General features: G+C 39.0%; 1 protein-coding gene and 1 non-coding gene across 2 annotated transcripts in view; one reads left to right on the top strand and one right to left on the bottom strand.

Moving 5' to 3' along the window:
- The window catches only part of AFG1L (AFG1 like ATPase), a 197,779-nt gene that overhangs the window by 45,326 nt on the left and 135,062 nt on the right, over window positions 1-17,391 (top strand). Inside the window, exon 4 of the mRNA XM_019443029.2 lies at window positions 11,056-11,107. Within this exon, the coding sequence (XP_019298574.1) occupies window positions 11,056-11,107 (52 nt within the window). The remainder of the gene's footprint in view (window positions 1-11,055; window positions 11,108-17,391) is intronic.
- On the bottom strand, window positions 10,144-10,281 carry LOC128777903 (small nucleolar RNA SNORA70). The gene has a single exon (XR_008423207.1). It is a non-coding gene; the product is annotated as a small nucleolar RNA SNORA70 (small nucleolar RNA).

Genomic DNA, 17,391 nt, shown 5'->3' with positions numbered 1-17,391 from the left:
ATTATACCATTCTCCCATTTAGGGTTCTTGATGCCCTTGGGGAAAAGTACAGACACATTAGTGTGTTCTACAGGGTCCTTGAGAACCTGGTCCCTGCTTCTAGCCAGCCTCATCTGTTTTAATTCTCTGCCATTAAAGCACCAGCTGTGACAAACTATTTGAAGCACCTTGGGCAAGACTAGGACCTTCTCTTGCCTTGGAGTCTGCCAATGCTACATCTCATCTTCTTTTGTTTAGCACCTCTCATATTGCCCACCTGGTGACCACATATTCCTTTAGTAAATACTTTGTTTTCTGAATCTTCTGGGTCTGCAGAGCCTAGCTCACTGCCTGGCACAAAGTAGGTGCTCAGTCCTTAATCCTTGTTTGCAGAATAAATGAAAAATGAATGACAAAGCCATCATTGAAGATTCAGAAGACAATTCTCTGATTGTCAATTCTCTGATAATTCTGAATGATAGGCTATCAGTCTATCCATGTGTCTGTGTGAGTGTTGGTGTCTCTGTGAGTTTCTATATCCATGTGTGTCTCTGTGGATGTGTTTGTATTCTCATTCCCTCCTTAGCATCAGTTTTTGATAATCCAGGAGAAGCCTGGAAGGTCACTTTAATTCTTCAAATTCAGAACTTCAACCAGGGATATTCAGACCAAGGGATATTTTTCACATTTTTTTTTTTTTAAATGAATTCCAGGTTGGTTTGAGAATTATGCTTGTGTCTTGGATATCCCTCTGAACTAGTAGTGGACCGGAATAGATCACACCTAGTATAGCTTTGTCTAAGCCAGTTAGAATCAGAGTACCAGTTAGGAGTGAGCGGACACTGTAGATTTGCTGAAGAAATTACCTGCCGTCATTTGTTTCCCAGTGGCACATGTAGACACTTAAAAATGCTTGTTGCTTGAATGCATGAGGCATTAAAAAGTCATTTGCATCCTCAAACTATGTTATAATAAAAAATAGAGCCATTTCTTATCCTAGTTGTTCTAGAGGTTTAAGCTCACCCCCCTCCCCGCCCCCCCATACATACTTGCTATTTAGGTACATAAATAGGCTTAATTATAGGAGTAAACTGAACAAATTGGTGTACTTTAGGTTAGGAGGGTTCTTCTGCAATTCAACTGAAGGCATTTTAAAAAAGATTTTCATTTAAAGAGCCTTTATGGGTGCTAACATATAGTTCATTCTTTTAGTTTTTAAAGATCTCCTTAGAAACCTGAAGTGATCTACTTTTATCAGAAAGTGGTCTATGTTGAGAATGATATAATGCTAGTTTTTAAAAGATGTAATTATGCCCAGCATTCCAGCTGGAATCATTGTCTCTGATTCTATCATTTTTGGAGATAATAATGGAATGATGAGGGGAGTGGGGAGAAACAGGAAAAGTAGTATTCCTGCATTTTAAACAAATTGAAAACAACCCTTTTTATTTTAAAGCACCACCCTTATTATCTAATTGTCCTAATGGAAATTATGCTGGAGTAGCAGGTGGGGAGTAACCCGGAAAGGTGGAGGACATGCTATTTCAATTTATAACTTTGGTGAAAATCACCTCGGATTACTTTTTAATGCTAGAATTTTTAACATAAGGAACAAAACATAAGTTAAAATGATTAAATCAAAATATTCAGAATGAGGAAAACAAATGTTTACTTTGCCGCAGTTAAAGGAATAGTTTTGGTAACAGTTTTGAAAACAGTTGTCTAAAATGTAAATATGCAGATACTTTTGGAATAATTTTAGACTGAATTCAAAAGTAAAAGCATTTCACCAAAGGGGGGGGGGCGGGGAGTAAAAACAATTTAGTTATTTGTTACCACATTTTTTTCCCAGCTTTTTATTTTGAAAAATTTTGGAGCACCTGGGTGTCTCGGTTAAGCATCCAACTTGGGCTCAGATCATGATCTCACAGTTCTGTTCACGGGTTTGAGCCCCACATCGGGCTCTCTGCTGTCAGCACAGAGCCTGCTCAGATCCTCTATTCCACTTTGGATCCTCTGTACCTACTTCTCTCTGCCCCTACCCCACTCATGCTCTCTCTCTCTCTCTTAAAAATAAGTAACCATTACAAAAATTTTCAACAATACTTAAGTCTATGAATGTTAACAATTTGCCACGTTTGTTTTTTTCTCTCTAAATTATATGTTTTTTTCTTTTTGTTTTTTCTTTAATTACCTGAAAGATGCAACATAATAACCCTTGACCCTTAAAAACATCATTATGTATTTCCTAACAAGGATATTCTCCTGAATAACTATATTACCAGTATCATACCCAAGAAATTTAACACTGGTATAATAGTATTATCTAAAATAGGGTTGCCTGATTTAGCAAATAAAAATACAGGATGTCTGGTTAAATGTAAATTTCAGATAAATAATACTTCTTTAGTGTATGTATGTCTCTTGTAATATTTGGGACATAATATATACTAAAAAAATATTTGATGTTAATCTGAAACTCATATTTAACTGGCCATCCTGTATTTTCTCTGGTAACCCTAAATATGAAGCCCATGTTAAAATTTCTTCAGTTGTCCCCTAAATATCCTTTTAACTCTGTGTGTGTTTGGATTCACACTTTGAATTTGATTATGTCTCATAAAATTTTGGTAGAATAATGATTGGATATTTACTTCTTACAATGTAAGCCCCATGTTCAAAAGATTCTATGGGTGTAAATGGGCTTTTATATACTGTATATAAACTTTAAAACATAAATTTCTACTGAATTTAGCAGTTTGGAGTACATCACAGGCAGGACCCCAAACATTGGTGCTATCAGCACATTTTTCATTGGACAGTTGGCAGTTTAGCTGTATTGTTTTGAAAAATTTTAATGACACTCTTTTAACACCTGCTTTTCCTAATCCTCCCTTTTGATTTAAGTTATTACAGCAGGTCTCCTAAACTTAAGAATGCTCTGTGACTAGAGAGTTCTGTGAGATTTTTTGTTTTGTTTTGTTTTGTTTTTTAGATTCCACAGATAAGTGGTATCATTCAATATATATCTTTTTCTTTTATTTTTTTGAAGTTTATTTATTTTTAAATATTTTTAATGTTTTCTTTATTTTTTGAGAGACAGCATGTGAGCAGGGGAGGGACAGAGGAAGAGGGGGACAGAAGATCAGAAGCAGGCTATGCACTGAAAGCAGCAAGCCCAACGATGGGCTTGAACTCATGAACTGCAAGATCACAACCCGAGCCGAAGTCGGATACTCAACTGACTGAGCCACCCAGGCGCCCCTAAGTTTATTTATTTTAAGGAATCTCTAAACCCAACATGGGGCTCAAACTCACAATCCCAGGATCAAGACTTGCATACTCCTCCGACTGGGCCAGCCAGGCACCCCAGTACATGTCTTTTTCTGCTTGATTTATTTCACTTAGCTTAATGCCCTCAGTGTCCATTCATGTTGTCACAAATGGCAAGATTTCCTTCTTTTTTTATGCCTAATATCCCATTGTAAATATACACCACATTTTCTTTATCTGTTCATCGATTCATATACCCTTAGGTTGTTGTCATGTCTTGGCACATGCAAATAGTGCCACAGTGAACATGGAGGTGCAGATATCTTTCTGAGTTAGTGTTTTCATTTCCTTTGGATAAATGCCCAGAAATGGAAAGCTGGACATCTATGGGGTGCCTCCAAAAGTGTGCAGTGTGACCTCCCCAAAGGGGAGTACGTTAAAATTCACTGTGCTATGAAAAAAAAAAAGATTATAGCAGTTCATATTCTTACCAGTTTATGAGCCTGCCTGTCTCCCTACATCTTTGACAACACTGTATTCTCTCAGACTTCTAGATTTTTGTCATGGCAATATTTCATTGTTATGTTAAATCACACCACTTTTATTGTGAATGAGAAGTACTCTTTCAAATGTTTAAGCCATTTGTATTTGTTTTTCTTACTGATTTATAAAAACTCTGTTTACTAAGGAAATAAATTCTTGTTTCTAATAAATATTGCAAGATTTTTTTCCTTGTCTTTTACTGTTAGCATTTTTTTTCCCCCAAGCAGAAATGGTTAATTTCACTGCTTTAAGTCTTTCTGCCTTTTCCATTACAGTTTTTGGGTTTATGTCTTGCTTTGTAAGACATTACACTTAAAGATTGTAAAAATGAATTCACAGGAAGGCCTTTATAAAGATGTTGATGAAAAGGATTACAGGAGAAGTGAAACATTTAATTTGGTGGTCATGGTTCCTGAAAAGGTGGTGGGGGTGGGGGTGAGGACTGAGATCCAGAAATTGAGAGAACGTTGCATAGGAAGAGGAATCCTCTTACTTTGTCACAGGAGGGAGAGAAGAAAGGATGGGTGCCGATATGGGTGGGATTGCAATTTCATATAGGAAGTTGAAAGAGTTCCACCTCAATGCCTTCTGTTTTCTCTCTAAGGAGAAGTAGGAGACATCTGCTGAAAGTGATGGGGGAGGTGTAGTTCGGCTTGAAGAGAGCTGAGAAGGTTCCAGAGAAGCACTGCAGAAACAGAGAGTGAACTAACCAGAGAAATGGAATTGCTGGCAATATGAAGGGACTGGCGAGAAGCTGCACTCTAAAGAGATTTCAGACTGTTTCAGCAATATTCCGAAGGCTGGGTGAACATGATGGGAAGGTTGATTTTCTATTTTTAGCTATCCTTCCATCATTTATTTTTAATTTTTTTTCATTATGGTTGGACTAAAGTGATTCTTTGGAATTTATTGAGGTTTCCTTTATGGCTTAGCATATTGACTATATTTGAAATTGGGCTACATGTTCTTGAATATATTCTTTATTTGTTGAACATAGGGTTTACATAGATATAAAATAGCTTGAGTGCACATTGGTGTTCAGATCTTAGAGATGTCTCAAATGATATGATGTTTCTTTCTTTCTTTCTTTCTTTTTTTTTTTTTTCGTGTATAGGCTTTGATGGAAACAGAAATCCGTAAAACAAAGTTTGCAGTCTTCAGCATGAGGGAATGGACCTTGCAATTAGTGGGAACGCCCTGTACTCTGCCCTGTACTCAGTAGATAAGGAAACAGCAGGCTGTTGAGTTGATAAGTCTTACTTATCCAGGGTCACAAAACTAATAAGTAGCAGAACCAGCATTTTTACCCAGCCCTTTGGGGCTCATTTCCAGTATTCTTCTGCTCTTTTATGCTTAGTAGAGGCAGATGATAGGTTACCACTATCTTTCAACATCATCTTTATTTATTTTTAATTAAAAAAAATTTTTTTGTTAACATTTATTTATTTTTGAGAGACAGAGAGAGACAGAACATGAGCAAGGGGAGGGACAGAGGGAGAGGGAAACACAGACTCTGAAGCAGGCTCCAGGCTCTGAGCTGGCAGCACAGAGCCCGACGTGGGGCTCGAACCCACAAAGCATGAGATCATGGCCTGAGCCAAAGTCGGATGCTTAACCAACTGAGCCATCCAGGTGCCCCTATTTTTTATTTTTTTTTAAATTTAATGTTTATTTTATTTTTGAGAGAGAGAGGGAGGGAGGGAGGGGAGGGGCAGAGAGAGAGGGAGAGAGAGGATCCGAAGCAGGCCCTGCACTGTCAGTGGAGAGCACAGTGCGGGGCTCAAACTCATGAACCGTGAGATCATGACCCGAATTGAAGTCAGAGCTCAACCGACTGAGCCACCCAGGTGCGCCCCCCACAACATCATCTTTAAACTTACCATCTGCACAGTCTATATATAATGTCATTGGAGATTTATCAAAAGCCCAGTGGAGAAGGTGTCGTCAGCCTGCTTTATGAATTTCTGAAGATATAAGTAACATAGCAAATCTTACAACTGGTCACTAATGAAACTTGTTCATCTTCAGAGTTTCAGGGCTTTGTTTAGTGTTAAGTGTATGCATTTAAAGGATAGGGCACGTATCAGAGTCCTGGCAGGAAACCGTTCACAACAGATGTTTCAAATAAAGACTGAATCAAGATGACTTAGTCATGACTTAATCAGGCCTAAGACAGCAAACGAGATGGAGAGCGTAAGGAGGAGCCTGGAGTGGGCTGGAGCTGTGGCATGAGGGCCTGATTGATGGTCCTGAAGGGATTCAGCTCTGCCAGAGACATAGCAATGAAGCCAGGAGGAAACAGGAAGGAATGGTCTGATTTTTCTTTCTTCCCTCTCTTCCATCTCCTGCAAGTAGTATGTCACAGGGGCTAACGCCAGCTAGCAGCCAGCCGGCAAGGTTAGCCTCCTGGGGTGCAGAGCTGGAGGGAGGAGATGGTTAGGGGAGGGGAGCAAATGGAGAATATCAGCACCTAAGAATGATAGCAGGGTGGAGTTTTCTGAGACCTAAGAACAAATGATAGAAATTAAAACACTATAGGGGTGCTTGGGTGGCTAGGTCGGTTAAGAGTCTGAGGTCAGGTCATGATCTGAAGGTTCATGGGTTGGAGCACCACTTTAGAGTCTGTGCTGAGAGCATGGACACTGCTTGGGATTCTGTCTTTCTCTCTCTGTTTCTGCAACCCCCCCCCCCCCCCCCCCGCCCCCTGCCCCGCTCCTCCCCTACTCACGCTGTGGTCTCAAAATAAACTTAAAAAAATTAAAGCATCATAAAGGAAATTTAATGGAACTGAAAAATAGGGTAAATTGTGAGAAAATGTAAATTAGGAGCATGTAAATGATGTGGGTTTCTGTCTAAGTCGTTTTGAAGAAAATTGTGAACCTTACTTTCTGTGAATTCACTACTATAAATAAGGAATTTTAAAACTTCTTTAGGACCCATTTTATAGTCTTCTAAATAGTCTTACTGTTCACCATTTGATTCTGATTTTCCCCTTAAAATACAGATTTTTATCTTTTTATTTATTTATTTTTTTTGAGATTTTAACTAATCTCTACACCCTATCTCTACTTGGGGCTCAAACTGAACTTACAACTCCAAGATCAAGAGTCACACGCTCTACTGACTGAACCATCCAGGTGCCCCAAACTATAGATTTTTAGGGGTGCCTGGGTGGCTTAGTTGGTTGAGCATCCGACTTTTGCTTTGGGCTGAGGTCATGATCTTCCGGTTCATAGGTTCAAGCCCCACATTGGGCTCTGTGCTGGCAGTAAGGAGCCTGCTTGGGATTCTACCTCTCCCTCTCTCTCTGCCCCTCCCCTGTGCACATGCTCTCTGTCTCTCTGTCAAAATGAATACAAATTTAAAAAAACCTTAAAAAAATATATAGATTTTTAAACCCCTTGAAATAATTTCAGTAATTTTTGGATGACTGAAAGTATATTAGGAGAAAATTGAAAAAGTGAAAAGTGAAAATACTTGGAGTATATTTTGTTTAGGTAGATGGTATCTAACATGTTATAATTATAATATAATATGTATATTTAATACATATTATATAATTTAAAAATATGTATGTAATATATAGTGTAATATAACATTTGCCAAAATGTTTTTTTCCAAAATATGTTGAGTTTGAGTGGGTAAAACAGAAGATAGGACCAAATGCTGGTTTTTTTTTTTGGCAGCATTGAGTTCTCTCTGTGTCATCTTTTCCTCCCAATCTTTAATTTTTGCCTCGAACTTCATTTATTTAGCATATATTGGTGATCTCATGTGGATAGTACTAGAGACCCTAGACTATTCCCGCAAAGTGTGTTATGAAGAATTATGAATTGCTATGACCCTTGGAGTTAGCTAATACAGAACATTGCTTTCAAAAGATTTTTTAAAATTTATTTTGAGAGAGAGGGTAGATGGGGGAGGGGCAGGGAGAGGCGGGTGGGGAAAGAGACTCCTAAGCAAACGCCATGCTGTCAGCACAGAGCCAGATGGGGGCTCTGTCTCACAAACCATGAGATCATGCCGAAATCAAGAGTCTGTCGCTTAACTGACTGAGCCATCCAGGCGCCCTTCAAAAGATTTCTAATACATAGACTATACTTAGAGATTATGAAGTTCTATGTAAGCTTTCCAATTTGAAGCTGTTCTAAAATTATTTAAGAGCATAATGCTTTTTTCTGGCAAGTTGAAAATAGCATAACCAGTGTACAAGAATGGCTCGTATAAGATCTTAAAACAAAACAAATTAAGAGGTTTTGGCAGGAATGGAATCTGTTTTCAGCTGAGATTTAAGAATAGATTGAGAGTTAATGTGCAGAGGAACACAGGGAATGCAGTCAGCTGGCAAAATCAAAGCAAAGAACGTCCTTTTGCCTAAATGGTGGGGAAGGGGCATGCTAGAGTCAGGGGCTGGATTTGTAGAGAAGGCTGAGAGGGGCAGGAAAGCAAGAGAAGTTTCTGAGACATGTTGGAGTGAACTCACAGACTAAAAAACAACAGCCATTATGTACTAGATTGTATCTAGCCTTTGAGTATGTTCTCAGCCAAAATCCTGACTGCTCTGGTTTGTTCTAAGAGGCATAACCTTTGCCTCTTTCCGCTTTTACCCTTCCTGAATTCTCTCTGCTCTTGCTTACTTTGGTTTTTTGCACAGGTATCTAGAAATTTGCAGAGTTCAAAGGTTACTTTTCTAAGTGGAACAAAATTTAGTATGGTTATTTGGGTTGACAGTAGTATCAGGCAAAGAGAAGTTGCATTTTGTTTCTTCCTTGGAGCCCTCCATCCTCCTGTTTTGATCTGGACTTGATTGCTTTCTTCATCCGCTTGTGTCTCTGCTTCTGGAGCCACTCTCTATCTCACCAGGGCTTCCTTCACAGGATCCTTTGTCTTTCCTGGAGCCTAGGAGTTCCTATTTCTGTTAGGGGGATATTATTAAGACCCGCTATGTATGGGGGCACCTGGGTGGCTCAATCAGTTAAGTGTCTGTCTTGGGCTCAGGTCATGATCTGATGGTTTGTGAGTTTGAGCCCTACGTCGGGTTCTGTGCTGACAGCTTGGAGCCTGGAGGCTGCTTCAGATTCTGTGTCTCCCTCTTTCTCTGCCACTTCCCCGCTCACACTCTGTCTCTCTCTCTCAAAAATAAATAAACGTTAAAAAAATAGACCTTCTATGTATGGAATGTCAATTTTCCATTTTCATACTTGATGGATACTTAGGGTCGATTAGATTGGAAATCGTTGCCCCTCAAATCTTATTCAAGTCTTTATCTGTTGTTTGTGACTTGTTACCCTACTCCTTTGTCACCCTCCCCAGTGGCCACCTCAGACATTTGTAGAATGTTTCCTCTATCCCTGGTGTGTAAAATTTCAGGGTTATGACTTGGTATTGGTTTATTTCCCTCTCTCTGCTGGGCACTTACTCTTTCCTCCCAAATCTAGAAATGAAGTCCTTCAGATCTGAGAAAAATCTTGGTATTATTCCTTAGATAACTTCCTCCTCTATTTTCCCTTTCTGGAATTCCTTTTTTTTTTTTTTTTTTTTTTTTTGGCCAGACATTGGACCTCCTGGTGAATTAATCCAGTAATCTTATATTTTCCATTTATTATTGTTGCTGTTTATTGTATTTTCATTTTTTAACAAATGTTTGTTTATTTTGAGAGAGAGAGTGGTGGAGGGGGAGAGCAAAAGAGGGAGATAGAGAATCCCAAGCAGGCTCTGGAGCTGTCAGCACAGAGCCCGATACAGGACTCGATCTCACGAACCATGAAATCATATTCTGAGTCCAAATCAAGAGTCAGAAGCTTAACCAACTAAGCCACCTAGGCACCCCTAAAGACTTTGTATTTTTAAAGTAATCTTTACACCCAACATGGGGCTTGAATTTACAACCCCAAGATTAAGAGTCACATGCTCCACTGCCTGGGCCAGCCAGGTGCCCCTCTGCTATCATATTTTATTTATTTATGTATTTATGTACTTATGTATTTATGTATTTATTTTTTAGACAGGCAGTAGGGTTTATTGGTAGTCATGAATAGGGAAGGTATAGTGCCAAGTTTCTCATGAGTGCAGAGCCTGCCATTTTTCCAAGAGGCCATAATTAGGGATGTATTTGACCCCACAGCCATCTGGGATGAGCTGTTTTCCTACTACCATGAATTCAAATTCATCCACATTAAACTTAGTAAATTCCCATTTCTTAGAAATGGGACATCTTCTGTCAGCCAGAGAACTTGAACTTGGCCTTGTGTGGGGCGTCAATCACATGTTCCTTGTTTTGCAGCTTGGTTACAGGTGGAGCCTAGATTGGAGATGGGGTGAGGTCCTACATCAATGTCCACTGGAAAGGGCTGTCTCCAAGGTCCCTTAGGGCAACCCATACAATCACCAGGCTGCATACACTACCAAGGAGGCTACTGTTCGCAGCCATTGCATACTGAGCCCCCACAGGGAAAGAGCACAGCCTACTTACTTAATTGGCTGCAGATCTGCTACCATATTTTAAATTTCATTCTTAATGTTCCTTTTTAAAAATTGCATTTTGTTCTTGCTTTACAGTTTTAAAAGCTTTTCTCATTTTCCCCAGCATATTAATTATACTGATTCCAGTTTTATTTTGAAGTTTCCTTTTGCTGTCTAGGTAGTCTCTGTTTCCTCTGAGTTTTTATCCTCTCTGTACTCTTGCTCTGGTCTCCAGCTTTCATCTTGGGCATTTTTCTTTTCACGTTTCTATTGATTCTTGGTTGTCAATTCATTTTAGCATCTTTTCAGATACTGACAAGCCGATCGAAGGCTCCATCATAAGAGGGTGGTTGATTGGTGGTGCTCTGTTGTGAGGTGATCTAATAGGGACCAGGTATTTCTTTGGGAAAAGTCCACACATAAGTACCTTTGGGCTTTTTCTTTTCTGTAGACTATTTAGTGTCTCCAGAAAAATTCCTCTGCTCTCTTGCTAGCTGGGAATGAGCTAGGCTGTCGTTGTTTGGGGAGCCCACTTGGGGAAGACGGCATAGTTATTAAATGATGTAAGGGATGTAAACTCCAGTTGTGTGACTTCAGCCCTTGTCCTGGGCTGCTGTGATTCTTGCCTCCTACATTAAAATGGAAGTTGGGCTTCATAGCTTTTACATTAAGTTTTTTTGTACTCATTATGTATAATAGCCTGTTTTACTCCTATATGTTATAGTTAGGAACACTGTGTATATGGTGATATTTAATTATTTCCATGTTAGAGATTTATAATTTGTTCTTAATTTACAGCTGTTTTCAAGGAGCAAACCTCCAAGGGGCCTGTATGTTTATGGAGATGTTGGTAAGTGTGCTAAAATAAGTTTTGAGTGGTCCAAACAGGAAATTTCCCAGCTTTAGCCCAGGGGTATTTCCATTTCCATCCCTCAGTCTGCCACCAGGTAGGGAATAGGATGGGGCAAAGTAAAACAGGAGGAGAGGATAGGGGAGAGGTGGGAGGTATCTTAGTTTTCACTTTCACTTTTCATAGAGAAGTGACCTGAGCTGAAGTCGGATGCTTAACCGACTGAGTCACCAGGCGCTCCTAGGCACCCCTATTCTTAATGGATGAGTGGTTATGTTTCCTTGGTCTCCCACATCTACATACTGGGCACAAAGACTTACCTTTTCATGGAAACCTTATGAGCTATTGCTTACCTTCTAGATTTAACTAATCAATGAATGTCTGCTTCTTTTCTGACTTGTTCTTGGTGAAATTGTCTGTTGTTTGGCTTCTGTTTCCTTCAAACAAGTTCTTTTCTCCTGGTCCTAAACCTTTCCCTGTTTACCCACATTTATTGATGTCATAAAGGTGGCTCTTATTTTATTTGGTCTTAATGCTTATCAATCATTTTTTTTATTGGCTTACTCAAAATGCACATTTACATATAGCAAAATCGGTTTGCTCCTCAACTGATAAACCTCAGGCTCCCCTACAGCCATAACAAATTTGTGCTATGAGGAAATGGTAGCAAAAGTTTTTATCTTAATAAGAATTTTAGGACCAGAAAAGTATTAGGAGTTGACTAAGTAGTTATGGTGCCTTAAAGATCCAACTGTTCTTTTCTGGGTCCTCCCTCTTCCCATTTGTTTATGAATGCCTGTAAATACCTGCTCTACACTTAGAGATTTAGTAAGTTTAAGAAAAAGAATCGGTGAGTTCATAAACAAGTGGATGGTAAGAGATTGTCCTTTAAGATTCATCAAGTTCTTGGAGCTTACAGATTTGGAAAATGTCAAAGAAGTTCAAGCTATTCTATTTTGTTTTTGTTTTTTGTTTTTTTTTTAGATTTTAAAGTGATCTCTACACTCACCATGGGGCTTAAACTCACAGCCCCAAGATCAAGAGTTGTACGCTCTTCTGACCAGGCCAGCCAGGCGCCCCCAAGCTATTCTTTTTCTTAGTTCATTGGCAAATTGGTATTTTTAAGAATAGCATATGCTTATTTCTTAATTAGAAAGCAATTTATTCCAAAGGCTTATTTACAAAGCAATTTATTCCACAGTTTTATGTGTCTACACCTTTGGGTACTGTTCTCATTCTGTGGTCATCTCTTATTCTTTGCCTCTTTGGAGAACATTTACTTCCTATACCTTCACTTTCACGTTTAGTCATTGCTAAAATCAACATCTTTGTTTCTCCTGTTACCTTAACCACTTACCCATAAATGGAGATGGTTAGTAAAGCACAACTGTTTCTACTTCTGCAAAAGGGCTTTTAAAAAAAACCCCAAAACCTATAAAAGTTACTGGATTTTAGTTTGGAAAATACAGCCATGTGCTAACAAATTGAAGGGAGGTATAACAAGCGTCATTCGTCTGAGTGCTTGAAGGAATTGGAGAAGATGTGATAACATGGGATGTTCACAGAGCTGGGTGTGTGGCAACCTTTGGTTAAGAACATCTTTATAGCATAGAGAGGGGAAGAGAAAGGAATTCTAAAATAGGAAGGAAGATGAACATTTTGGTGGCTATACTCAGTTTAGTTTAGGATACTTACAAAAACAGGTAGTAAAAGATAGGTCAATTCTCAGTTTGAGGGCGTTCTCTGGCTGGGAGAATAGCCTCAGAATGCTCTCCCAAGCTCTTTTTTGTTACTATTTTCCTTTTTTTAGACTTGGGAAACAGGTGTTCAGTTTCAGAGAGACTCATGACAAAGAGAGGTCTGTGTCATAGCACCCCCTTCCCTTCCTTATTTCTGCACTTGCCCTAGGCTCTGTCATGCATGCTTCTTTCTACTCATGTGGAGATGACGGACTCAGATGGATCCTCAATCCAGGGAGCCCCAGTAGATTTGATTCAGTAATTTTCCTTCATTTTCACTAATAAAATGCTTATTAGCACATCTCCTGCAGAAGCCAAAAGCTGCAATAGGAGTGTTTTTTTTTAATAAAATTTTTTATAAATATGTTAAATGTTATATTTATATAAATGTTTTATTAATGTTAAATTTATTTATTTTTTGAGAGACAGAGTATGACTGGTAGAGGGGCAGAGAGAGAGGGAGTCACAGATTTGGAAGCAAGCTCCAGGCTCTGAGCTGTCAGCACAGAGCTGGATGTGGGGCTCAAACTCACGAATGCGAGATCATGACCTGAGCCGAAGTTGGATGCTTAACTGACGCCCCAGGAGTGTTTTGTGGCTTCATTCTTACCCTGCAGTTGGCTTTCTTGGGTTTCAGCTCTGGCTAGCAGACTGCAGTGGTGATGGCGGGTTGTTGATTTCCCTGGTACATTTGGAGAGAATCAAAGGAGGCTTTTGTTTATCAGTCCCTTTTCTGCTGCCTCCTGATTTAACCTCACCTGCTTCACATTGATAATTTCACCAGTCAAAAGGCAGGCTGGTTTTAGGATTAGGAGTTGGGAAGCAAAACTCTGGGCTTGGGGCAGTGATGGAGGACACCACCCCCAGTTCCTTTAGCAGGAAGATTGGCTGTGAAAAGGGCACCATGGGGAAGGGGGGCTAGCGCTTGAGTAGTCCTTTTTGGCTTCATAACTATATAGGCTTGAAAGTTAGAACTTAAAAGGGTTTTAGGTTTTATAAGAATCTTCTCTTGAGAAAAATACAAGGTTCTATTTAGGCTACTGCAGAGACCAAAGCAAAATTGTGAGGTAGATAAAATTTATTGTTGGTTTCTTCCCCACGTTTTGTCAACATCTGTCCTCATTCTTGCGTTCACTTGACAAGTGTCTGCTGTGTGCCAGGCACCGTGTTGTTTCTGCAGATGGTGGTGGTAAATAAAGGCAGACACAGTCTTTGCTCACCCAAAGCTTACAGACTCTTGTGATGGCTCTAGAAATGTTTTCTGAACATAACCTACAGTAAAAAAATATTTTTACATTCTGACCTACATGTGAGTGTGTGTGTGTGCACACATATGTACACACACACACCCTGAAAAATAGTTTCATGAAAGAAAACTTACCCTTACATGTGGTACATTTTGATATTTTCTGTTCTATTCTATGAAAAAATAATTCTGGTTGTAGAGGCAGTATTTTTTTTAATTTTTTAAATCTTTATTTTTGAGAGACAGAGAGACAGTGCAAGTAGGGGAGGAACAGAGAGAGAGGGAGACACAGAATCTGAATCAGGGTTCAGGCTCTGAGCTGTTGGCATTCTAGGGTTTTTTCCTGCTGTTTCATCTCTTTGGGCATTAGGATTTCTCATGCTGGATCTTCCATGAGACACAGCTTTCTCCTCTACTAGTTAAACTTACCTGGTTGGACTCATATTATTCCAGGATCTTCTAGCCTTCTAGCTAAACTTTTGAACTATTTCTAAGCTGTTTTTAATCTAAACTATTCTAAACTACTTTTTAAGTTTTTTGTTAAAATTTTTAAATATTTATTTTAGAGAGAGAGAGACACACACACACACACACACACACACACACACACAGCACAAGTGGGAGAGGGACAGAGAGAGGGAGACACAGAATCCGAAGCAGGCTCCAGCTGTCAGCACAGAGCTCGATGTGGGGCTTGAACCCATGAACTACAAGATCATGACCTGAGCCGAGGTGAGACACTTAACTGACTAAGCCACCAGGCACCACTACTTTTTAAGTTTTTAATGGGTTCCATTGGATTAATGGGTTACCGTTCCAGAACATTTGCATTTAAAGAGAGTCTTCTGAGAGTTAGAATTTCAATGAAACTTAGTATATGAAATAGAACTGTAGTGATTCAGCTGGTCAGTTGGTAATTTTGGGCAGACAAATCTTTTTTTTTTTTTTTTTAATGTTTATTTATTTTTGAGACAGAGAGAGCATGAGCGGGGGAGGGGCGGAGAGAGAGAGAGAGACACAGAATCTGAGGCAGGCTCCAGGCTCAGAGCCATCAGCACAGAGCCCGACTTGGGGCTCGAACTCGTCAACTGCGAGATCATGACCTGAGCCGAAGCCGGACACTCAACCGACTGAGACACCCAGGTCCCCCCTGGGCAGAGACATCTCTTTTAACATCTCTGAAATTCTACCACACACAGGCTCTTGCCCACCCATACTAAATCTAATGGTGCTTATCATAGACACATTTAAAGAATTTTACATTTTAGAAAGATCTTTGCTACCATTTCTTTCCTTTTTTTGTTAGTGTCATGAACTTAACATTTTCCTCATATTCTCCCTAAACACTCTTTGGTGCTGAGGAAAGTCAAATGTTAATAATTACTTGGGTATATTTACTAGTCTCTGTTAGAAGTAGAGAAAAAAATAGATATTGGTAGAAATTAATAAGAGAACAAATACAAAATAAGTAGAAGTTTAAGTATATATAAGCCATACCATTTTCATATTAACATTTTAAATTTCATTAAGTATTCAGTTACTCAGATTTCTAATTATATCATAAACGTTTCTGTTTTCAGTGTGATATTGTTAAGTCTTTAGTCTGTGTGTGTGTGTGTGAGTGTGTCACACATCATACCACTGAAATGCATCAGCAAAATTCAGGCTGTTCATATATATACAACATATGTAATGCATGTATAATGTTACATACATACATATATAAACCGATTTGTCTGGTAGGATTTCCTACAACCTGGATCTTGCTGGTGCATCCCTGTGGTATAGTGTGAGAGTCTTTCAACTTTGTCTTTTTTAAGATTGTTTTGGCTATTCTATGGCTTTTGCATTTCCATATAAATTTTATTATTTATTTATTTATTTATTTATTTATTTATTTATGAGAGAATGCAAGCATGAGTGGGGGAGGGACAGATGAGAGGTAGAGAGAGAATCTTAAGCAGACTCCATGCTCAGGGCGGAGCTGGATGCGGGGCTCAATCTCACAAACTGAGTCACTAAGGCGCCCTGTTATTTTCTTCTTCAAAAAATAATAGTCATCCCAATGAGTGTGAAGTGGTATCTCATCGTGCATTTCTCAAATGATTAGTGATATCGAGCATCTTTTCATTGTAGGTTTCTTTTGTCTTTGTCCTTTATGTGTTTGAAAGTATGCTGCTTTTCCTAGTTTGCTGAGAGATTTGATCATAAATGTGTGTTGAGTTTTTTTCACGTGTGATGATTGTATGGTTTTTATATGTTAAATTTTATTTTGGCAGGGGGTTAAGTTATTTACATGCCAGCTTAATTTATTTGAAGGTGTTTTTAATTGAAATTTTTATTAAGATAATTAATAGATTCACATATACTAGTAAGAAGTAATAATGGAGGTATCTGTGTAATGTTACTCATTTCTCCCCAAAGGTAACATTTTACAAAGACTACAGTATAAACATCACAAACAGAATGACATTGATACAATTCACTGATCTCATTCAAATTTCTTGTTTTACTTGTACTCATTTATGTATGTGTGTATTTAGTTCTATATAATTTATCACCTAGTGGTTCATGTATCCACCACCACAGTCAAGGGACTACACATTCTGTCACCGCAAGAGTCCCTTGTATTGCTCATAATTTTATAACCATACCTAGTCACCCATTGTTTCTAAGTCCTGGAAACCACGAATCTGTTCTCCATTCCTAAGATTCTGACATTTCAAAAATGTTACATAAATGGCATAGTATGTAACCTTTGGAGATTGGCCTTTTTTTTTTTCTTTCTTTCTCAGCGTATTTCTTTGGACATTCATTCAAGTCGTATGAGTTCAGTATCTCTGGAAATTGTTCATTTTACAGTTCCCTGGTGGCCATTCTTTGCCTCACATCGTAGAGGATCACCCTACACATGAGCAGCTAGTATTCAGCCAAAGACTCAAGAATACCCTCATGTTGATTTCTGGAGCTCTTTCATAGCTTCCTTTTCCCTGGCACTTTGCCTTGCAAATTTCACCTGTGTGGGACTCCTAATTCTGATCTGTCTTAACCCATCTCAGCCAGTCGTGGGTGTTTCGCTTGGATTCCTCCGTTCTGTTCAGCAGTCTGGAGGGTGCCTCCAAGCCAAAAGCTGGAGTGATCTAGGGCTCATCTTGTTTTTTCCTTCCGTCATGGATCAGAGTCTTGTACTGTTATTTTCCAGTGTCTGAAAACATTAGTTTCATGTATTTCATCCCGTTTTCTAGTTGTTTACATTGGGATGGCAAGTCTGGAACCAGTTACTCTCACATAGTCTCTCA

This window comes from Panthera pardus, unplaced genomic scaffold (genome assembly GCF_024362965.1).
Source record: "Panthera pardus isolate Hobbes unplaced genomic scaffold, ASM2436296v1 HiC_scaffold_17, whole genome shotgun sequence".
Lineage (NCBI taxonomy): Eukaryota > Metazoa > Chordata > Mammalia > Carnivora > Felidae > Panthera > Panthera pardus.
The sequence above is the reverse complement of the archived record's forward strand: the minus strand, read 5'-3'. Positions and strand labels throughout refer to the sequence as shown.